This window comes from Aedes aegypti, chromosome 2 (assembly GCF_002204515.2).
Source record: "Aedes aegypti strain LVP_AGWG chromosome 2, AaegL5.0 Primary Assembly, whole genome shotgun sequence".
NCBI classification, from domain to species: Eukaryota; Metazoa; Arthropoda; class Insecta; order Diptera; family Culicidae; genus Aedes; species Aedes aegypti.
The window spans coordinates 165,815,836-165,840,587 of record NC_035108.1 but is presented as its reverse complement, the minus strand read 5'-3'; the positions used below and the strand labels follow the sequence as shown (position 1 = coordinate 165,840,587).

Sequence of the window (24,752 nt, the reverse complement as noted above, 5' to 3'; positions counted from 1 at the left end):
AAAGTGTCAAGGTTAATGTTTAGAACATTTTTTAAACTTAAAGTTCAAATATGTTGTAGCCATTATTTGAGCTTAAAAAATGCTAAAGTAGTTGCAAGTACATGCACTTTCGTAATATTAAATAAAAACATGAATCGATTAAACATTTTGGGCCAATTCACGAATTTCATAACGCTATTAAAGGGAGTGAGTGGGTGTCCATGAATCTTTACAGATCATAAAAAAAATTGTAGAATGTTCATACAAAAAGCGTTACGAGGTTGTGGGTGGGTATTGTGGCCATTTTCCGCGTTATTAAATTTGTGAATGAATCCTTTAGGACCCAATTTCGTCATGAAAGTGTGAAAATTACAATATACAATAAATATTTTATTTAGAAACGAGTTTCCGTGTTGGTTGAAAACTCCTTGACGGGTTTGTTCACAAATTTCATAACGCCGAAAATGGTCATTTTGGACACACACCCACCCCCTCGTAACGCTTTTTGTATGAATATTTTGAAAATTTTGTATGAGCTGTAACATTTTGTGGATACCCACCCTCCCCCTTCAGCGTTATGAAATTTCTGGACAAACATTTCAAAAATGTACATCAACTTTGGTAAACATTGGCTTTGCAAGACGCTGTTGAGCCCAATTCAACTCGATCACGCTCACCAATACCACTATCAGGAAGAGCTAACACCAATCTTTCTGATAGTGGGGTTAGTTTGCGTGGGCGGGCTAAAAAGGGCTCAACAACAACGTCTCTGAAAAAAGGCTCAAGACCTCTTGGACCCTTTTCAAACATTTGTGCAGATTTGTGAACCGGCCCTGCGAGGCCTTTGGAACAAATGGAAATGTGCACATGGCATCACTGCTGAAAAGGCATTTACAATCTGTCACTGAAAAAGAGCTTTTGTTGTGCTTTATTTATTTATTGTTGATTTTTTTTTGTTCGATGATGTTCCTTGGATTTGAGTTTCTTGAAAAATATTTCTAAAATTAAATGAATAGTTTCAACAGTTATCGTGATCTTACTGTGATTTCCGTTGTGCTGTTATGCAGCGCGATATCCACTCATGCCGCAAACACTACATCGTATTCGCCAAATAGTGTACAACCGGAACCACTTTGGAGCAAAGTCATCTCAACCAATTCCGTAAATACTGATGGAGGAGTATTTGATGAATCTTTTGCGGAGCAGCCACAGTTCAGTAAGTTTTTGATTATCATCTTAATAGTCATAGTTAAAATATACACTAACTTCTCTTTCAGCTTATAATGTGGTTCAGGTCACTGTTCCGAAACACATCAAAATCAATGATATCAATGATTATCGGGAGATAGTGCTTCCGGCGTATTCCAACATGCAAATCCAGCTGGTTAATATGGCCCGGAATGGGAACAACGTCGGATTTGCATTGATACAGGTCAATGCTTACGAATTCAACGTAACACTCAGCTACACGAAAACCATTATAGACGGAAGCCATCTGACCGGATTGAATGTCGGGTTGATCTTGAACCAGGATGGCAATCTGTATGCCATCAATACGAATCCCCATGAGGACATATGGATTTCTTTAGTTCTAATGCTGTACAATAAGACTGCCCCGTTGCCGGGAGGTTGTAATATGGAATTTCCAGTGGAAGTATCTCCAGTGATGAATTTAACTTTACTGGAATCAACTATCGAGGTTGATACGCCCCCTGCATCCGTGGCAAGGCAATTCAATGAGAGTTGTGGCAAAGCCGAGCTGAGATACGAATCTTACTATCTATCGATGCCGTCCTACGATTTTTCCCAGAAGACCTATTTCAACTACATACGCAATTTGATCAGCTATGCAAACGCAAAGGCATCCGGTCGGTTGAATAATTTGACTACTGCTATGCCAAGTATCAAGCGGATCTACGATCGGCAAATAGGCCGTGGCATGGTATTTGTTACGGTGGTCATAGACCCGGTTCATCGAGGATTTGCCGCGTATGTTCCGGTCCACTCCTACGCTTGCCAACCGTTTCTCAACATCGGAGGCTGCTATGAGTTCAACATTCCTATTCGGATCGTAGGATTGATTATAACCATTATAATGGCAGCGGAAATCATCATTGGCTTTTGTCCACATGTTGTTAAAGCTTTGATATGCGGAGGGATTGTTGGCCTGATCGGAACAATGAAATTTGTCCAGGCTTGGAACTTGCCCGTAACGCACACGGAACTCGTCGCGATGCTGGTATTGGGGACCATCACATGTGCCGTGCTGTTCACCGTTATAGCGATATATTGCCCCATAGCTACCATTCTCATATGCAACGTTATCGTGGGCTATATGATATGCAGCATTATCTATTATGGGTTTTGTAAGTATGGTTTTTAGGTTGGGTAATTGTAAGCATTTTACTTTAATCAAGGATTTTTTTCGGATCAATTTGGGGCCCCAAACAACCGTGTAACATTTAGGGGCGATTGTTTTTGTCGAGAGTGTGCGCATCGCGATTGAAATGTTATGACAGTGCTTTTTAGTGACATGGTCACTGTTTTCGACCTGGTCACTAAAAATCTCTATTTTCATCAAAAAGTCACTATTTTCACACAATTGATCATGTATCAATTATCATCATATAGTCTTCTTCAACTAAAACAGCAAGAAGTAAGAATTTTTGTTTTTTTTTTAAAGACAATCATTATTTTCAACATTGACATCTAAAATTCAAGAAACGGATTCCTGGTGATTTCTCAGCAAAACATCAAACAAAAGTTTTTGGCAGAACGTCTTTGTTTGCGTTGATAACTCTGATATAATTTGAGAAAAAATGACTTTATTCTATGCGTGAGGTATTTGATTAGTTTGGTTGAAACCCGTGACTTATTTCCTTCAAATGTGTTTAATGAATTGCTATCTTCAGATAGCAGGAATTCTCGGCGGATAACCATATCTGACATATCTTCTAGAGAAATCTCAACAAAACCATTTCGGAAAAAAATGAAGGAGGTATGCTCGAAGAGTGGTATGCTCGTAGAGTGGACGACCGCACTGAAAGCTCAACCAGTGATGCCACATACACAATTTATCTGTAATTACACAGAATTTTTCCTGTTCTTGACTTAACCCAAACTTGTGCACGATGATTTGACTGACTGTTTCATTGATTTTGAATACTTTTCAGATTTTTCCGCCAAAATTTCGTGGGGTCTCTTCAAAGAATATAAGATAAAGATTCTAATGACACTTTGATTTGAAATTTTGGTCGACCCAATGCTGAGGAAATTAGATATGATTTTTGCAGTGTGTTTTTTGAAAAATGTCACAACTTTAAGTAAAAATTTATTAGACAAAATTAAAATAATGTTTTTGAAGAAATAAATACGAAGTAAGAATAATTCTTTGCCTTTCGAATGCGACTTAGAGAGTTTCAATTGGACGTGTAATCACAGAGATATGGACAGAACACTTCTGCATGTTTTTAGGGGGTGAACCCAAACTTATGCACGGTAGTGTATCTGTGATCACAGATCACAGATTTTTTAAGTAAAAAATATTTTTAAGATTTTAGGATATTTCACGAGTTTAGGACATGGTTTTGGAAGATAAAAATCAGAAATGCTATTACTCTGTTTAGTTTTTCTCAAAAACGTAAGTACTTAATATTTCAGAAACTATTATGTACTTTAAACTTACTCTTAGAAGAATAAGTTCAAATTAAAAATTATTGACATGCCAAAAACTGCCAAAAAATATGTTTGATAAAAAAAATTGGATAGCGTACACGGAGTCGTGAGTTCGAGTCTCACTAGAACGCGTATTTTTTCGCTAAACCTTTCATATTCTTCGTTTTCTTATCAGAGAAATAGGCTATATGAACCTGATGTCTTGGAAAGGGATATACAAGATGAGCATTATGCTGTTTGCATCCCGACAGCACTGCAGCAGCGTCCTGGGAAACATCGTCAAATTGCCGTATTGTCAATTATTCGTCATAAATCAGATACCGTATGTGGTAACCACATTTAGAGATATTACACAAATAACTCTTTAGTACACATTTGTTGGCCCTGGATAGGACCGATTTAATTGTTGAATTTGCGTAACACGGTCACATTTTGACGGCGCACTGGTTGAAATCCTCCTCGCTCAATGAGGTTTGCGGTGGCGATGACGATGGGCGCTCCAACAAGCGGCTTTAGTCGCGGCGGTTTCAATATGCGTGTTGTTTTGTTCCATACGTGTCGTATTAAAAACAGAGCTGAGAATGCGAAAGGCACTCGAGACCAAGACGAGTTCAATTCTCTAAGGTGTCCTATTATTTGTGGAGAAAACCATACAGGGTAGGTGAGGAAGGGCTGGCCGTTTTGTTTACACACATCTGAGACAGGTAGTCGAGAGATTCACTCCTGATCAAGGGTGGAGGGCGGCTGTCAACTGGGAGTAAAATTGAAAAGCCGCCAACCTAAGTCCAGAACCAGTTTTAAGGCTTAACGCGGAAAAGTAAAAATCATTCTTCGCAAAATTACAGGTAATCAATGCGCTTGAAAGAAATTGTTTGCAAGCAGTTATTTTCTACGTGCTACTGCAGTGCGCTGTTGGCAATTTAATCAGAAAATTCTGCTAAATAGGGTCCTAAAGGCCTGTCCTGATTTCAATGCCAAACGCTTAAGTTTAGGCTGAAAACACATGTCTACTCAATTTTTTAATGATTTTCTTTTGTTTAGGTCCAAAAAACATTTTTTTAGATTTTGTCACATTCCTTGGCTTAAACTTAGATTTTGGGTGTTTTTTGCTTTCCATGTCCCTTCCAAAATGTCAGATAGGAACAACCCCGATGTTAAAACTAAAAGCCCTGTGGTGTTTTTGTCGATTAAGCGAACGTCAAACATGATCAAAAGTGTCAAGGTTCATTTATGGACCAAATTTTTAAATGAAAGTTTAAATATGATGTAGCCATGATTTGAGCGGGAAGAAATGCTAAAATAGTTGCAGTACCATGCTCTTTCGTGTCATTAAATAAAAACAAGATTTCATTAAACATTTTAGGACCCAATTCCCAAAAAAGATGTTTGCGAGAAAATTGATTACGCCGTCACCATTGTTAGGTCGTTATTTTGTATGGTTGTTTACATTTTAGAACCAGCGACACGTCGAGGTAGCAATAAAGAGCCGCCAGTTCCACCCTTGCTCCTGATCGGTTGGAGAAACAGTGTTGTCCAGAATTATTCTAATCTGGTCGGCCCTACTCCTTTCTTTCTTTTTTGACAATTTCGTTCGCACTGATGGCAGCACAGTTAGTTTCAGTTTCAGCATCATCCAGGCAAGGCAGTAATGTTTGTAAACAAAACGGCCAGCAAGTTAAAGATGGCCTCCTAGCCGCTTTCGTCAAGTGATTACACCTTACTCTGGCTACAGAGTAAAATGCACACACCTTGCTCGAGACTAGCTCGCCGACCATGTTCACAGTCTGACGGCAAAAAGAAAAATGAACGAAGAAGCAGGAATCGGTCTGCTTTTATGGTGCGAAGCAGAACGGAAAAGAAGCGTGAAAAACTTGTTGAAGGTGATTGGTTGCGTAAGAAAGGGGTCAACATTTTCCCAAATTTCAATAGTTTATTGTCGATAATCAATAGAAAATTGTTGTATAATTTTCCGATCTATCGATAAATGCCTGAGTTATTAGCGTTCAAAATCTTACATAATTTCGTGACGGTTGCAAAATTTTAGATTTTCAATTGACACCCAGTTTATTGCAGTAAGACGTAGTTAACCTCAAAATGATCTGATTGGATTCATTCAAATTTGTGTTTTTTTTATATGTATAATCCTAATGGTTATCGATTTTATCTAATAATTTAAACATGTTCTAATGTTACTCTTTTTTACAGACGGAAATCTTTTCATTCATCTCTATGTGACTCTCATATTGCTTCTATGTGGCGTCGGTTTAGGATTGCTGTTAACATCCATACCGGCATTTCTCCTGGCAAACAGTTTTCTCTTCGGGGCTGTTGCATTGTTCTACGGAGTCAACGTTGTGTTCAGCGCTCGTCTACATTACTCCCTTCGCAATTTGTACCATGGCGTCTACGAGGATAACTACCAAACCGTCCTTTCAGATTCGACACTAGACATAAACGAAATCATGGCATGTGCAAGCTTTGCCATCATTCTTTCGATATGCATTTACTTGAGAGTTCGCTGTCGGCTTCGGGAAAATCAAGTCGTGCCCAGAGGATTCTGGATTCCGTGTGGAAATCATGGATCGAGAACCAGCCTTGCAATTCTAGCGGACGACGCTTTCACGTACGATCATCCGACAATTACTCGCTGGACAAGCGGTGACGATGATGTTTTCGAGTCACCCGCGACGAACGCTAGATTTTTCGATCGTCTACGGAAATTTCGAAGGCAAAGAGTTCCTACCTAGTTAGAATAGAGTTTTGCTTTTTGATCTTCATATATACATACCAAATATATAATCTCATTTTTTCGGTAAATTTATAAATCGTAATATTTTAAAATTACTAATTATGCTTGAAAAATAAACTTTTCTTGATATGATAAATCGTTCTTGTTCTATTTTTAAATATCACAAATTTTCAAAACGAGGTTCAAGAGTAGTTGGGGTAGTTTCGCCAATTGATGTGATAACATGAACTTTATTTGCTTTATTCAAATATACAGACTAGGCGTCAACCACCGCTCATTCTATTATTTAAAAACTGAGCAAATTTTCGCAATCGAAGTTACAGGTTTCGTATACCAAATATATTTGCCTATCTATATCAAAACGGATTATGGGTAGACGGTACAAGATGAGCACACTTGGTTGTTTGGTTCTTGTTGTAATCTATCTTCTATCTATATAAATAAAAATGGAGTGGTGTTTGTATGTCACGAAATGGCTTGAGAACGGTCCAACGGATTACCGCAAGATTTTCACTGTTGCACTCCTCAAGGGATGCGACGTGTTCGTGCGAAGAAAAAATGTAGGAAAGTCTCCGGATTTATCGGGAAAACGGGAGAAGACTAAGGTGTAATTTGTATGAGGAATTTCTTGACGTTTTCCAATAGCCTACTTGATGGCAAAACGAAGTTTGCCGGGACCACTACTGCCCATAACTGCATATTTGTAACATTCGACAAAAGTAGGCATTGAGTAAACGGAGCACCAAGTGTGCGTTTTGTGGCAGTATGGGAAGAAACTAAAATTTATAAAAATTCCTAAGAACTCAAAAATGCTTATTTGAGGCTGAAAGTGTGTACAGCTAATATTGCATATTAGGTGAATAGTCAAAAAATATTTCTGATGTAAATTTCATTGCTATTACATTACTAAGCGCATGTATAATCTCAATGTGACTGTTATGCGGTTATAATTACCAATGTGACAAAACAACTTGGTATTTTTTTCGAATTTTCTAGAACAATCTCAGAGATTTCAGTAAGTTGATCGAAAGTATTTGTCATTTGATGACTCTCCCCGGTATTAACTCCAAATTGTTAAAATTGTCGAATGTGACTGTTATGCAGTTATGGGCAGACTAGTTTTACAATAAATTATTTTCAATTCGGATGAATGATAATCATCCCAATTCTGTTTTTCCGCTCTAATGCTATTTCGATTAAAACCGTTTTACATTTCAATTTCAAATGCCGTGGAACCGATTAAAACGTTGGATACACCGTAAACAAGAACGATGGTGAATAACTTGATATGTTAGATACAAGTTAGAATACAAAAATTTACATTAGTACGTAAATATTTCGTATAAGGTTCCACTATTGATGAGTAGAGATGTACCGTTAAACAGGGTATCTTAGACAATGCGTAGGCTGACCATAAGCCAACCAGATAAAAACGGGACAATTTTAAAAGACATAGATTATGCGATTGCTACTTTTCCCCGAAATCCAGTTCCCCGAATGGCCCGTTTCTCCGAAGCCATGAAATAGTCTTTACCCAAGCAGGCGAAAAAAAGCTAAGTAATAGCAAGTTTTGATATGGACATACAAAAGTGATATTAACTTGATGGATATAAGAGATAAAAGATCCGAAAATAATATCTAAAATTTACTCCTGGAATACTATTAGCATGTCATATTTAGCTTTTATAAGATCTCACCAATATCAGCGAGCTATTTCTTTAGATCTTCTAACATCAAATTTAGCTATGGCTCAGAAGTTCCAGGAATAAAATTTTGATATTATCTTCAGATCTTTTATCTCTTGTGTCAATCATATCAATATCTCGATTTAATGATCAGAACTTTGCTTCCGCTCGGGTATTGAGATAGTGTTGAATTAGAAAGATCGATAAGCTACCAAAGATGGAGATATTTGATCATTCTCGACTAAATACATATTGCCAAAATACATATTGTCCACCACCTTGAAATGCAAAAGGTTATGACAATTATGAGTGTTAAAACTTGTCGGAGAACTGAGCTATTCGGGGAAACGGGGTTTTCGGGGAACTAGTATTCTGAGAACTGGCGTTGAGAGAACGACATTCGGGAAACCGCCATTCGAGGGAAAGAACCAGCAGAACCAGATTATGCAACCCCAAGCTACATGTCTGTATGATTCAATAAAAATCACATAAGGACCTTGAAGATCATTCTTTGATTTCCGAGGAGCAGCGTTTTTTAAGAATTTCCTAAAAAAAATCTTTACACTTTTCAATTTTTCAAATTCATACGTGAATTTTTCTAACATTTCATTACTTTATTGAAATATCCACTTTTTAAACAGTTACTTAATCCAATCAATTGCGTATCAGAAGTAAACACATAGTTGTTCTTTTTCATTTTAGGTATTATATGAATAATTATCTTATGAAAATCCGTATTTTGGAAATCCACCAAAATGTGACATAAGTATGAGTAAAGAAACGCAAAATGTTAAGCAGAAGCATGTACGGATCAAGTTTAACTCTGTTTGAGAAACTAATAATTGCTTGGAAAATAGATGAGTAAGACAATAAACTCTGATATATTTCTAAAAACTATTTGTTATGTTGTTATTTTTTTACTGGTGTTGAAAATTATGTGCCAATTCTCCATTTCCCAAAATACGGGACAATTCGAGCATTTTCCATAAAACGACGGGACAGTCCGTCGAGGGGATTAAAACGGTACTGTCCCGTTAAATACGGTACGTATGGTCAGCCTAACAATGCGGGTAACTTTGATAATGCGGGACCCACAGCCACAACATTCTAAATGATGTAACATAAAACGAATTCAAAAGTAGAGAGTTCGACACTTCATGTCAGAGCTATTTTCGTTACAATTGAAAACATTTAAGTGTTTATATTCGCATATAAAAATTTAATGAGATTTTAGCATATTTAAAACACTTTAAAACAATCTGTGCTACATCTGTTTTAGGCGGTAAACATGAGTTTAACAATGATTTTATTATGGAAAATCCAAAAATGCTTCTTAGCTGTCACGGTTCAATATGTTGTTGTACTAAAGTACAAGGAATACAATCAGCTAATGAAAGTAAATTAATTCCAATTAGTGCTGTATGTAGGGCCTCATATTTCGGATGAGCGGTGAATGGCGCCCTACACATGTATCATTGGCATACATGTCATTCAGTACTATTATACATTTTTCACATTTCAACTTTTTTCCAACAAAAACAAATGTTGAATCTTGCATCTAGTGCAAAAAGTTGTGGAAAATATCAAACAGCCGATTTTTGACAGAGTATTACATGTTGAAATTCTGTTAAATGAGCGGTGAATGGCGTCCTTACGGTATGTCACGCTCGATTTTAGCACGGTTTTCAATTCAATTATATCAGGCCTCGATAATTGTAAGATTTTCTTTCAATTAAACAATAAGACAACCCTTTACCCAGTAACGAGATGTATTTACCTTGTCTACCAAGGTTCATTTATACAAGATACCACAAGTCGTAATGCTTTAGCCTACACAGCCTGAAAATGAATACCTAGTTATGCAATCTTTCCACTGCAATCTATAATTCAGATGTTATTGTAACTTGCTTTAGAAATAAAAAAAATAACTACCTTCTAAACAGAATGCAGAAATAATTAGATTTTCTTCCAAAAACTATCAAAGTTTCGGCTGACCGATCTGCCGTACAATGAAATCTGTTATTCGGCCGAATAGCGACCGATCAAAAACAAAATAAACGAAATATTAATGACATATAACATTTCAAAAAAAATAAAATAAAAATACAATTGATTTACCCATGATTCATTAGATTTTAATGTCAAACACGAATACCATCAGTGCACCAGATTCCGCGGATCTTATGCGTTATGTGGCACAGAAAGTATAGGTTATAATGCGCAGTATGCACCTGAAACGTAAAGTGCTCAAGTAAAATTTATCTTTTTTACCAATGTAATTTTGAGCGAGCGAAGTGTCACTTTTATTTGCGGAATAATTGAGCGGCACATTTTTCCGTACGGAAAAGTGGCAACTCCATTTGATTTGTACAGAAGGCGTTACCGACGTCATAATATCAGCTCTACTTCTCGTACAGCTCAAGTAATTTCGGTAGCGGAATCATTCCTTGACCGTTTCTTGTCCTATCATTTTGCACAGTACTTATGATCAGCGTACCGGCCATAACTGTGGAAGTGCTCATTGAACACTAAGTTGAGAAGCAGGGTCTGCCCCAATGAGGACGTAATGACAAGAATAAGAAGAAGAAGGTGTTCAAATGTTTATTATAAAACTATTGAGTCGATTAATACTTTTTATGTCACGATGTTGTTCAAAATATAGGTAATCTTCGGAAAAATAAAATGAATTTGAAAAACTTTCACGAAAATATAATTAAATACATTTGTTTGTTACTGCATCTAAGCGTTCCTATTTCAGCTCACGGTTACCAGATTTTATGACGAACATATTAAAATACGCATTATTTCAAATTTCGTTATTCACCCTGATATCATTTATGGTTAAACCATTGCTACAACAACAATCAAGAAGGCTGAATATAAAAATCGACAATGTTTTGAAATTTTATTATTTTCTTTTCTTTTTTGCATGAGCGGTTATGGGGCTCTGCACAAAAATCTACCTTCTTTCTCACTCCTCCATGAAATTAGTAAACAACAAGGCCTGTAAATGTCAAACTTCTATACTAAATCAAAACAGTGCAGAACTCCATTGGAACACACAAAAATACCTGTTGAGCGGATCAGCACGGTGGTTTGAGAATACCCTTTAATGGGTAAAAAAATACCCATTTCCGCTAGAAGTGCCTCTCCCCATTTAATGAGTAAACCCTGTTTACTCATTAACGGGTAAACGCAGTCTATGTCAAAGGATGGGTAAATTTTTACCCATTTTGTAAATCGCGCTTGCGCTATAAAAAGGGTAAAAATTTACCCATTTTGTGAATGATAAATATGTATGATTATAACCTCAATATGAATCTGAACATTATAATGAAATTAACAAACTAAAAATGTCAAAATGTTTTTATTCAAGGAATTCATTGTTTTTTAAACATAGTCAAAATAATGATACGTTTATATTCCAGCAGCAATCTCTCCTTTTTTCTGGTCACTGGTCATAGCAGATGTCTGCGGCAGAAACAACGAGACTACCTGGAAGTTTCGAATTTTTGTAAGCAATCAGGCAATCAGTTTATCTGAATAATAGCATGTGCGTTCAAAACTTACCGCTTCTCTAATTCCTTCAACGTGAATACATGGTGTACACAAAGGTTATACCAATGGATATATTAATAATTATTTAAAAATCCGAAATTGCATGCAGCTGCGGCCAACGACTATGAAATGAATCCCAACATTTTTTTCACCCATAAATGGGTTTAAAAACACTCATTTTTAAAGTGCCGTTGCTTGTCTAAAATGGGTATTTATTTACCCGTTTAACATATCTGAATTCACCCATTTTGTGACAGATATCCGTTCTATTTCAAAACGAGTAATTTTTTACCCTTAAAAGGGTATTCGCAAACCACCGTGAGGGTATTATGTGTCCGGTAGAAATCAAGACCAACATTTATTTATAATTATTGTTTTCTCGCGCCCCGTGCGGCGCAGCTAATATGTAAATAGTGGGCTGTGTTCATAAAAATCGTAAGATTTTAAAAAAGCGGCGAGTTGAGGCGCGCCGCGAGTCTCACTGGCGAAAACCGGTTTGGTGGCGGTGCTACAATTGGGTCCTAAAATGTTTAATGACACGAAAGAGCATGGTACTGCAACTATTTTAGCATTTTTTCCCGCTCAAATCATGGCTACATCATATTTAAACTTTCATTTAAAAATTTGGTCCATAAATGAACCTTGACACTTTTGATCATGTTTGACGTTCGCTTAATCGACAAAAACACCACAGGGCTTTTAGTTTTAACATCGGGGTTGTTCCTATCTGACATTTTGGAAGGGACATGGAAAGCAAAAAACACCCAAAATCTAAGTTTAAGCCAAGGAATGTGACAAAATCTAAAAAAATGTTTTTTGGACCTAAACAAAAGAAAATCATTAAAAAATTGAGTAGACATGTGTTTTCAGCCTAAACTTAAGCGTTTGGCATTGAAATCGGGACAGGCCTTTAGGACCCTATAGTCCTTTTCATGTGACAGGTCCGTCTATGAATTTGTTTACATCGGTGGAGGACCGGTGCATACACGAGGCTGTCATTTTCATAGAAGAACAGTCAAAGAGCTTCCCGATCAGCTGTTTTCAAACGTCATGAGAATAGGCCTATATCTCCTTCCGAACTCCTAATATCGGCAAGTATGATCAAATAAAGAATTCTGCATCGCCTGATAGTTTTTCGGTTTCCAGCCAACCTGAACGCTCTTTTCCATGGAATGGAGTTACTTCTTTCACGCAACAGTCGCTTCACCGTTCCGTTCAACTGCTTTCCTCTAATGGAGATATTTCATCACCGGGACGCAAAATCACCGTCGGCACTAAGGAAGCCCCTGATCCTCCCAACACAGTCGAGCCTCTCCAGCCAGCGACCTGCAGCCGTCCCGGTCCTGTGCTTGGGGTGGGTGACGGGGTCTTCCGAAGTCCGAATGTCGGCAAGTACCATCCGCAATCCAATGCTTCCGCACCTGATAGTAATCCCATTTCCAGTGCGGCCGCTGCTCAACAAACTGCATCCGACGTCATAATTTACTATCAAAATGTTGGAGGAATGAACGGTCTGATAGACGACTATCATTTAGCCTTTTTGGACCACGGCTATGATGTCATAGTCTTGACCGAAACGTGGCTTGATTCTCGAACAGTTTCGAGCTACATTTTTGGAGAAGGATACGAGGTATTCCGCTGCGATAGAAATACGAATAACAGCTGCAAAACGGTTGGAGGTGGCGTGCTTGTGGGAGTCCATACCCGGCTTAAAGCAAGTCTAATCGAAAACGAATCCTGGATTTCTGTGGAACAAGTTTGGGTGGCTATTCAGCTTAGCGACCGCAAACTCTATCTATGCGTGGTATACATCCCTCCGGACCGGACTCGTGATATGGATTACATCAACACGCACTGTCAATCAATCGCCGTCGTCTCGGAATATGCCACCCCTAGTGACGAAATGATCGTTCTTGGTGATTTTAACTTGCCAGACATCGCATGGACTCCAACTCACAGTGGTTTTCTGTGTCCCGATTATCAACGCACTTCGCTTCACGTTGATGCTGTCAATCTTCTTGATTGTTACAGTACTGCTACTCTGGCTCAGATCAACCACGTGATGAACGAAAATGGCCGCTACCTGGATCTCTGTTTCGTGAGTGGTCGTGATACTGCTCCTTTCATATCGACGGCCCCTGCACCTTTGGTCAAGGTTGTTTCTCATCATCCGCCGCTAGTAGTCGCCATCGAAACCAATGTTGTTCGTGATTTCATCTCTAGTCCATTGGTTGTTGCATATGACTTTCGCAAAGCTGATATCCATAGTATAGCTGAATTGTTGTCCGAGACAGATTGGGATTGCATTCTAGATATAACGGATGTCAATAACGCAGCACTAACCTTCTCTCACGTCCTGGCATATGTCATTGAGAGGCACGTTCCTAAAAAAGTCATTCGGACCGATTCACGTGTTCCGTGGATGACCAACGATCTTCTTTTGCTGAAGAGGAAGAAGAAAGCAGCGCTCAGACGGTTTACCAAATTTCGCACATGGTCATCGAAATGCTACTACGTTAGACTCAACTATGAATACAAGCGTTTGAGTCGTTTCTGTTTTCATCGTCATCAGAGTAAAATACAACGCCGACTAAAATTGCATCCCAAATCCTTCTGGAATTATGTGAACGAACAGCGGAAGGAAGTTGGTTTGCCATCATCCATGACATTCAACGGCACTACTGGGTCTAACCTAGAGGAAATCTGCAATCTGTTCTCAAACAAGTTTGCAAGTGTGTTTGTAAACGAACAACTTTCCGTCGATTCCATCAATTCCGCGGCTAACAATGTGCCTTTGGCTAATCAAACGCTTAGCAGCATACACCTTACTCAAGAAACGATCTCGAAAGCGGCATCACAGCTCAAAACTTCGTTCAAGCCGGGGCCAGACGGTGTTCCAGCTGCTTTTGTGAAAAGAATGATTGGCAGCTTGTTGGAACCGCTTCTCAAGGTATTTCAGCTTTCGCTAACCAGCGGTACATTTCCGACTTGCTGGAAAACAGCCGAAATGTTTCCCGTGTATAAGAAAGGAAGCAAGCGTGACGTTAACAACTATCGTGGGATTACATCGTTGAATGCTGTAGCTAAGCTGTTCGAGCTGGTGGTCATGGATTCGCTAAGCGCACACTGCAGACAGTATTTGAGTGCTGATCAACATGGATTCACTATCGGTCGTTCTACTACTACCAACCTGCTATGCCTTACGTCGTACATCACTGAGAGTATGAATGTTCGGGCCCAGACGGATGTGATTTACACCGATCTATCTGCGGCATTCGATAAGCTAAACCACGAAATTGCAATCGCCAAACTCGATAGGCTTGGAGTTGGAGGTAGCCTTTTGAGATGGTTCCGCTCTTACCTCACCGATCGTCAATTAGTGGTAGCTTTAGGAGAATATCGATCACCCTGCTTTTACGCGTCATCAGGCATACCACAAGGCAGTCATCTGAGTCCGTTGATTTTCCTTTTGTATTTTAACGACGTACACTTTGTTGTGGAAGGGCGTCGACTGACGTTCGCAGACGACCTAAAAATTTTTCTGCGAATATGCTCAATTGAAGATTGCCGTTATCTCCAGGACCAGATAAACGTCTTCGCTGGATGGTGTGATCTCAACCGACTAGTCGTCAATCCAGCAAAGTGCTCCGTAATCACTTTTTCACGGAAGAAACAGCCGATAATCTTCGAGTATAGCATTTTTGATACGCCAATCGAACGAGTGCAGTGCGTTAAGGATTTGGGTGTTTTGTTGGATTCGCAACTGACATTCTCCCATCATATCGCTTATATTGTCGATAAAGCATCAAGAACGCTTGGCTTCGTCTTTAGAACTGCAAAGAACTTTACCGACATCTATTGCCTGAAAGCGTTATACTGTTCCCTCGTTCGAGCAACATTGGAATATGGGTCTGCGGTCTGGAGTCCGAACTACAACAACGGATGCGAGCGAATCGAATCAGTTCAACGGAGATTTCTTCGTTTTGCACTTCGGAGGCTACCTTGGAGAGACCCTTTACGCCTTCCGAGTTACGAGAGCCGCTGCCAACTGATCGACTTGCAACCTTTGCGAATTCGAAGAGACGTTTGTAGAGCTTTAACCGTCGTCGATACTCTAAACGGAAGAATCGATTGCGAAGCTATCCTGCAACAAATGCATCTGAACGTGCAACCTCGTCCACTGCGGAATAGTTCGATGATGAGGCTTCCATTTCGTCGCACCAATTATGGATTGAGCAATGCTGTTCATGGTCTGCAACGTGTTTTTAATCGTGTGGCGTCGATCTTCGATTTCCATCTGACACGAAATATGCTTCGTCGTAAATTTTCTAGCTTTTTCGCTGGCCGGAGGGACTGAAGACATATTTTAAGTTTGAAATGTTTTACGATCTTTACTTTTTTATATTCAATGTTTTGCCATGTTTGTTTTGTTATATAATATGCATTTTTGTTTTTATTTTTAATATCATTGGGACTATACATAGTCTGTTGATGTAAACCTAAATAAATAAATAAATAAATTATGTTTTTAATATACAGAATTATTTTGGCAAATGTCAAACGATTTTATTTGAAAATTGGTAGCCATTCGTGAAATAATATCTGGCAAAATTGTTTATCAATAATGGTGAACTTATTCGCCAAAATTTGTGTGAAAAAAAAAAAAAATATATATATATATATATATGTGAGAAATTCCTGAGAAAGTTCGAAGGTAAATCCTTGATGGTAAATCAAGAAGAAACTTTGGTGGAATCCTTTCAAAATTTGAAAATAAATTTCTAGAAGTAATTTGGGTTTATTCTACGAGTGGCGTGAGGTGCGAATTGTCGGTCATATAGCGAGGTGACAATTGTCGACTCAAGTGAAGTGACTTGCCGTGTAAATCAAATGGAGAGTCACTTCAGTCAAGTCGAGAATAGTCACCTCGCTATACGACACCGACAATTCTCACCTTCCGCCAGTTGTAGAATAAACCCAATAGGGTCCTAAAGGCCTGTCCCGATTTCAATGCCAAACGCTTAAGTTTAGGCTGAAAACACATGTCTACTCAATTTTTTAATGATTTTCTTTTGTTTAGGTCCAAAAAACATTTTTTTAGATTTTGTCACATTCCTTGGCTTAAACTTAGATTTTGGGTGTTTTTTGCTTTCCATGTCCCTTCCAAAATGTCAGATAGGAACCACCCCGATGTTAAAACTAAAAGCCCTGTGGTGTTTTTGTCGATTAAGCGAACGTCAAACATGATCAAAAGTGTCAAGGTTCATTTATGGACCAAATTTTTAAATGAAAGTTTAAATATGATGTACACTGAAACTAATGGTGTAGTAACCTTAATCATGACAATGTTATTAACGCAACTATTCCAAGATATTTTTAAATTAAATGAAATAGTATTAATATTGGAAACAATGTTGTTGAAATTACCATGTCATAAGACTATAATACTGTGTACTTTCAACTTTGTTATTATAGTCAAAAGTTATACTTTTTGAAGTCAAATAGACTACATGTGTAGTGATAAGAAAAGAATAATGTTCTCGATTTTACCATGGCCATGGTATAAATTGCAACCTAGAAAAAGATCTCAAGCTCATCCCCAGTGAAGGACGCCATTTTTGCCTATCAGTTCTTTCGCATGGTTAGGTGGATAATTTACTTTGTTATTGAAAGCAAAAAAAAATTAATGAAGCATCAAAGTAGCGACAGATCAGAGATACATGAGGATCAAGAGATTGATGGTAAGTATGATTATGATATGATAGGGAAAATCATAATAATTCCTTGTTATTTTAGCCCGTGATAAAATTCATAGAAAATTACTATTGGGAAGTGGCTTCCCCATGGTGTTCTAGCTCAATTGTTGACACATCATGAAGATCAATTTGGTGTATAAGGTAAGTTAGCATGTTAGACATGTTTTAAAACTTCATCAATAATATGGTTTTATTTTCTAGACATTGGTGACTTTATTTACTGTACCGTGGGCTGGCGCTATACATATTTTTGTTGTATGCTTGCACGCGCTGTTGTGCCACTATTCAATCCGATTCCATGAGCCGGAATTATTCCACTGGAAAGGCTCATCGGATCAGTATTCGTACGTCGGTAGCCTTAGCGAATCTTCCACAAAAAAACGTAAATTCCTCTTGAGCGCGTACCACCCATTCCACCCGATAAAGTTTTGCAGCTTTTAGTTGGACGGTCATCACATCCAACGAGCCGGGCGTAGTCAGCTAAGCACCAATCGCGCCAACTGTTAGTGGCTTCGGAAAATCTTCAAGTTCTGGAACAGTTCTTTGATCAACGCGTCACTACATCTCCGTTCTATAAAGTCTGAGAATCATTAAGTTAATTCGATTAGATTTTATTTCATTCCGTACTTTTTTGTACTGTGTACAAATTATCAAAAACTTAAAAATATAATTATACAAAATTTATTTACTAAAAAAATATATATTATTTAGTATAGATATACGCATTATGTATCAGATTACAAATTTTCCAAATATCGGACGATCATAAAGATCAGTTCTATAGGTATATTGTACAAATTTGCATACCTGAATGCATTATGCGTGAATCGTTATAAAGGATTTAATAATTTTAGATAAATACATGTATTCTGTAAAATCCACTTCATGGCTTTTGTTATTTTAAATGCAATTACTGGTTGAAAATTCCACTGAAAGTTGTATTCGTAGCTACCATGTCCTAATCAGTAAAATTTACTACACGATAGTCGTAACTTTGAATGCAAGAGATGGTTGAAAAAATAACTTTTATTTGTCATCAATAAAACCATGAAACATGGTAGTTTTGACTGATTCAGTCTTGCATTGCCACCATGGTAAAAATAACGACACGAAGAGTTCGAAATGAATGCACTGCGTAGTCTGCACAAATAAAGTGGTGCTGTGCATTTAATTTAAACCATCAACATGGTAATTTTTACCGCAATGCTGTTTTCAGTGTAGCCATGATTTGAGCGGGAAAAAATGCTAAAATAGTTGCAGTACCATGCTCTTGCGTGTCATTAAATAAAAACAGGATTTCATTAAACATTTTAGGACCCAATTGTGTAATTCCTGGCAGAATCGAGAAGTTAAAAGTGGGCTTCGTGGCGATGTTGTATGTGTCACCTCTATTCTTGTTTACGTCCGAATACTCTTTCGATCGAGAACCGTTTTGCATCCCCGCTTACGCTAGTAAAATAAAGTGGGTCATGGATTCAAACGAATCGGATTCAACCGAAAGCTGGATCCGTTGTTCACCCTGATTTCGAAGAGACAAAACAATCATATCACTGAAGACTAACAGTTAACACTTATTTTAAAATGATTCCGTTAGCCCATGGGCTGATTGGTGATTTACTAAAAATAATGTTTAAACGAGTTTTTGATAAATTTAATAAATATTTCATTTAAATAAATGGCAGGTCTGTCAGGAATCCCTGTTTTTTCTCACTGGCGAAATCCGGTTTGGTGGCGGTGCGACAATATTATGTTTTTAATATAAAGAATTATTTTGGCAAATGTCAAACGACTTTATTTGAAAATTGTTGATGATTTTTAGAAAATATTCTGCTTTTCTCCGCTGGGATATGCGGCACATCGTTAAAAAAAAAAACAAAGTAGAAAATTTATTTTTCATTACTCATAGTTTACTGATCACAGGGCTGGTAGCGGTCAAACAGCAAAATAATAGTGACTTTAGTGACTAAAATGATCAAAACAGTGACCTCATAACTAAAAATATTCAAATATACGTCCAAAATAGTCCAAAATTTTTAGAAACAAAGACATGGTCTTTATAATCAGGAATAATAAAAAACCTTAACATTATACCAAATCAGAAATGAAATTAACTTTTGTAATTTGAAATATCTCTTAACAGTTAGCTTTGAACGCATCGACTTACAAAAGATATGAAACACCATCATTGTGCCTAAAAAAATCTTGTGATTCCTGTAAGGGCAAATAAAAGGCATAGTCTACAATTTCAAATCTCGGATTCAATCAGTAGAAGAGAGCTTCTAGAATTTGAAAATTCATCAACTCCAAAGAAAGTTATTCGTGAAGTAATATCTGGCAAAATTCTGTATCTGTTTTTCAAATTTAATGTTTTACGCTCTCTTGAGAAATTCCTGAGAAAGTTCGAAGGTAAATCCTTGATGGTAAATCAAGAAGAAACTTTGGTGGAATCCTTTCAAAATATGAATATAAATTTCTAGAAGTAATTTGGGTTTATTCTACGAGTGGCGTGAGGTGCGAATTGTCGGTCATATAGCGAGGTGACAATTGTCGACTCAAGTGAAGTGACTTGCCGTGTAAATCGAATGGACGTGCCTATTCTGCGCGGCGTGTGAGGTGACACGAGTCGAATGAGGTGACAATTGTCGACTCGCTCCCATTTGATTAACATTAGTCGTCTCACGTCACTCGCGGTGAGAGCGAGTCGTCTCGACTCACATGCCGCGCAGAATAAGCACGGGAGAGTCACTTCAGTCAAGTCGAGAATAGTCACCTCGCTGTACGACACCGACAATTCTCACCTTCCGCCAGTCGTAGAATAAACCCAATTGGGTCCTAAATTTTTTAAAGAAGTCTTGTTTTTATTCAATAACACGAAAGAGCATCTCACTGCAACTACTTTAGCAATTTTTCCCGCTCAAATAACGGCTATATCATGTTTAAAATTTAATTTAAAAATTGGGTCCATAAATGAACCTTGACACTTAAGATCATGTTTGACGTTCGCTTAGTCGACAAAAACACCACAGGGGTTTTAGTTTTAACACTGGGGTTGTTCCTACCTGACATTTCGGAAGGGACACGGAAAACAAAATGCACCCAAAATTTGAGTTTAAGCCAAGGGGTGTGACAAAATCTAAAAAAATGTTTTTTGGACTCAAACCAACGGAAAACATTAGAAATTGAGTAAACATGTGTTATTGGCCTAAACTTAAGCGTTTGGCACTAAAATTGGGACAGGGCTTTAGGACCCTATTGTGAATTCCTGGCAGAATCGAGAAGCTAAAAGTGGGCTTCGTGGCCATGTGGTATGTGTCACCTCTATTCTTGTTTACGTCCGAATACTCTTCCGATCGAGAACCGTTTTGCATCCCCGCTTACGCTAGTAAAATAAAGTGGGTCATGGATTCAAACGAATCGGATTCAACCGAAAGCTGGATCCGTCGTTCACCCTGATTTCGCAGAGACAAAACAATCATATCACTGAAGACTAACAGTTAACACTTATTTTAAATTGATTCCGAAACAGTTAGCCCGTGTGCTGATTGGTGATCTACTAGAAATAATTTTTGAACGAGTTTTTGATAAATTTAATAAATATTTCATTTAAATAAATGGCAGGTCTGTCGGGAATCCCTGTTTTTTCAAAAAATCTATTCAAGTACCTTCGCTTTAAATTTCTAGATTTTTTTTATCACAAATTCGTCCCAAATATCAGATATGTCTGAGTAATATTCACCTGAATTCTTCCAGAAAGTTGACAAAGAATTATTCCTCCTTTTCTCAACACTCTTCATCAGATCGAAAAAAAAGTTTGTATTAAAACAGGGTACATAATCACTTACTGATTCACTTTGGCATGGGGGGTTTTTCTCGACCGAATTGTCTGAAACTTTGCAATATAAAGCGCTTCAGTACGACGCATATTGTGGCCAAATACCGGGTACTCCGTTGGTTTGACCACTTTTAATCCATAACACTTTAAGCTAATGGAACGGAGTAAAGTGGTATGGAATGTTCAAATTAAAAATGAACCCCGATGGTTTGCATTGCACCGTTCAAATTAACGGGGGTAGTTTTTAAAATGGGATCCAGCTTCCTACTAAAAACCAGTAAAATAATACTGTCCCGCTATTTGGGCTTCGAATCTGATCTAGACTATCATTCTTTTATCGTCAAATCACGAAAATAGTGACTTTAGTCACTTTTTGCTGCAAATAGTGACATTTAAGTGACCAGGTAGAAAATAGTGACCAAGTCACTGAAAAGTGAATCGCTACCAGCCCTGCTAATCGAAGTTCCAAATTGAAATGAGGAGATTATTACTTATTTTTATTAAATTTTATGTTTTATATATTGTTCTAATACATTTATTAGGTTAAATTTGTTGAACGCATGGCAAATTTGCTTTAACTGCGTATTTACTTTTTCAATGCACTGGACAGCAGGTTCATTTGAAGGTTAATGGACTCGCAGTAAATCTGATTTTTTTATCAATCTTCAAAGCCATTTCCCAAATCAAATCCAACGGTAGGCTTTGTTTACCAAACCAAAATGTATTCCTTAGGAATCTTCTTAAGAACAATACTCAACCGTTTTTGTTTACAGTATGCTTTGACGTGTGGATTATTTTGAGTGTATTTATTTAGCATGGTCCTTTATAATGCGATAAAATCAACAAATGTACGTAGAAGTAATAATTACGTAAAAGTAATAATTAACGCACTTTATACGACTCGAGCAGACTACAATTTGGAATCGATATATTTCAAAATCCAAATAATTTCGAGCTATGGGGTCTTCAGTAAAGTTGTTCTGGAAGGGGAGCGCTATCTGATGGTACCTCATTTATTTCGGAATGTGGCCGCTATGTGGCACTAGTGTGCATGAAACTTTTGCTTTTGTTTTGCAAATATCTCATGAGCTTGTCCATTTAGGCTGTGAACCGCAAAGTTGTTCAGTAGCTCAAGGACTATCACTATATTGTTGGCAAGAGATTCGAGATTTTTCCAAAAGGTGGCGCTAGTAAGCATGAAAATTTTGTTTTGTGGATATTTCAGGATACTGTCTACTTAGAGATATGGCATCTTTGGCAAAGTTGTTCAGTAGCTCAAGGGCTATTATTCAAGCCAAGAGATTTGAGATTTTAAAGCAATGATAGCCCTTGAGCTATCATTTTGCTAAATGGTCAGGCTCCTGATATACGTGAAAAACAAAAGTTTCATGCTCACTAGCGCTGCCCGGTGGCACAATTTTGACTAAACTACCTCTAACAATTATAGTCCTTGAGCTACTGAACGATTTTGCCGAAGATGCCAGCATACTAAGTACCGTAAGGACGCCATTCACCGCTCATTTAACAGCATTTCAACATGTTAAATTCCGTCAAAAATCATTCGCTTGATATTTTTCATAACTTTTTACGCTAGACGCAAGATAAATCATTTGTTTTTGTAGGAAAAAAGTTGAAATGTGAAAAATGTATAATGGTACCGAATGACATGTATGCCAATGATACAGGTTTAGGGCGCCATTCACCGCTCTCCCTAAGAACTCATATTTATTACCTTAAACAGCCTAAAATTATTTTTTAGAAAAAAAATGTATAAGATAAAATCATATAAATTTCATTCTGATACAACCCTTTTTGGTATACCAATACATGCTATTAACTTTTATAGCGAAAATTTGTTCAGATTTTTCAAAATAACTCAATGAGCGGTGAATGGAGCATGAGCGGTGAATGGCGTCCTTACGGTAGTCAGGTTCCTGAGATATCAGCAAAATAGTTTCGCGTCAACTCGCGCCGGCTAGTGGCAAGATTTTGAATTTCTTGGCTCAAATAATGATAGCCTTAGAGCTGCTGAACAATTTTGCCGAAGACGGCATTTCTCTAATGTCGTTCTCGTTTTTAGGAACTGCGCCAGTTCTAACCTAGGTTCAAGAAAAAATCGACATAAGTTGTCAGAATCTAGGTATATCTTAAAACAAAAAGTTTCATGTTCACTAGCGCCGCCCGGTGGCAAAATCTAGAATTTCTTAACTCAAATAACGATAGCCCTTGTTCTACTGAACAACTTTGCCGAACACCGCCATCTTTCTAAATGGCTCAGGCTCCTGAGATATTTGCAACACAAAATTTTCAAGCACAGTAGCGCCGCCTGGTGGCGGAATTTCGAAACTGAATAATCACCGTATGCCAGGCCTTGATCTCTTAAACAACTTTGTCGAAGATGATTCTGCTATATTTTATCAAAATAGCGAGGTATTTCATAACATGAAAACCCAAGGATGTTGTACAAAGTACAACACGCGACTACTCGCGTTACAAAAATTCGCGCGACAACCGAAAGGTTAAATAAATGTAATTAGGTTTATTGTTTTAGTTTATTGAAATGCAAAAGATTTCATTACGCCTAGGCGCGCCTGTACAAATATCTGAACGAACGTAATATGTTTTTAACAAATTGTTAAAATGTAAAAATAAATATAATAGTGCCCAGGCTGGTAACACTGCGGAACACGTTTTTGTCTCAAGCATCAAAATACCGCTATTTACTTTATTAAGGTTTGCTGAATCCATTGCCGTTTTTAAAAATATCATAGCACGTCTAGTTTTTAAGATATTGTCTGTTGAAAACGCAACAGAATTCAAACTTTATGTGTATAATAATAATAATTATCAGCAAAGTTCATAATACTATCGATGCTCAAAAGTTTTTTTTTGTGTTTTAGATATTTGCCACATAAGATAAACGAAGAATTTTGTATGGAGACTGTAAGCATGATGAAAAAATCGATTTAATCTAAATTTTATCGTGCAATTTCAACTAAATTATATCTGAAATGGAAGTTGAAGTCCTATTTTGCATGTTTGCTGAATTAGATCCCAAAAAAGTTTGATAAAGCATACTTTAAATTTTATGTAAACATCAATTAAACCTATATTTTATACAACTTTGGCGACCTGTATCTAAAAATTATGACGTGCAGGGACATTTCTAAAACGGCATCAGATTCAGCAACCCCAAATCTACTTGAGACACGCAAAAGTGCCATTTTTGTTACGCTGTGTAATAATGACCGAAACATGAAATAGTGTCTCCTTACCAGCCCTATAATGCCGCACTCTGTACCATGGAAGTGTTATGCCTTTGTTAAGCAGAAGGCAATGTATTAGTCTATCTAAGATTATCTAAGTATTGTCAATGTTTTATATTTTGCACTTACCTGCACCAAGTTGCATTACTCTTTATGCGATTATGTGTTTTTTAGTATTGATAGTTATCCTCCTTGCAGTCTACCATTATTGAAGGATATCCTGTCGAATTTACGCGGTTGAAAAAGCATGTG

General features: G+C 37.5%; 1 protein-coding gene and 1 long non-coding RNA gene across 2 annotated transcripts; both read left to right on the top strand.

Annotated features, from left to right (window-relative positions):
• Window positions 1-904: 904 nt before the first annotated feature.
• On the top strand, window positions 905-6,539 carry LOC5572282 (transmembrane 7 superfamily member 3). Its single transcript, XM_001653917.3, has 3 exons — window positions 905-1,195; window positions 1,257-2,345; window positions 5,860-6,539. The coding sequence occupies exons 1-3, from the start codon at window positions 988-990 to the stop codon at window positions 6,399-6,401; spliced, it is 1,839 nt and encodes a 612-aa protein (XP_001653967.3). The 5' UTR covers window positions 905-987; the 3' UTR covers window positions 6,402-6,539.
• A 10,350-nt stretch (window positions 6,540-16,889) lies between these two features.
• On the top strand, window positions 16,890-18,651 carry LOC110676185. Its single transcript, XR_002500145.1, has 3 exons — window positions 16,890-17,387; window positions 17,443-17,543; window positions 17,604-18,651. It is a non-coding gene; the product is annotated as an uncharacterized LOC110676185 (long non-coding RNA).
• Window positions 18,652-24,752: the final 6,101 nt, after the last annotated feature.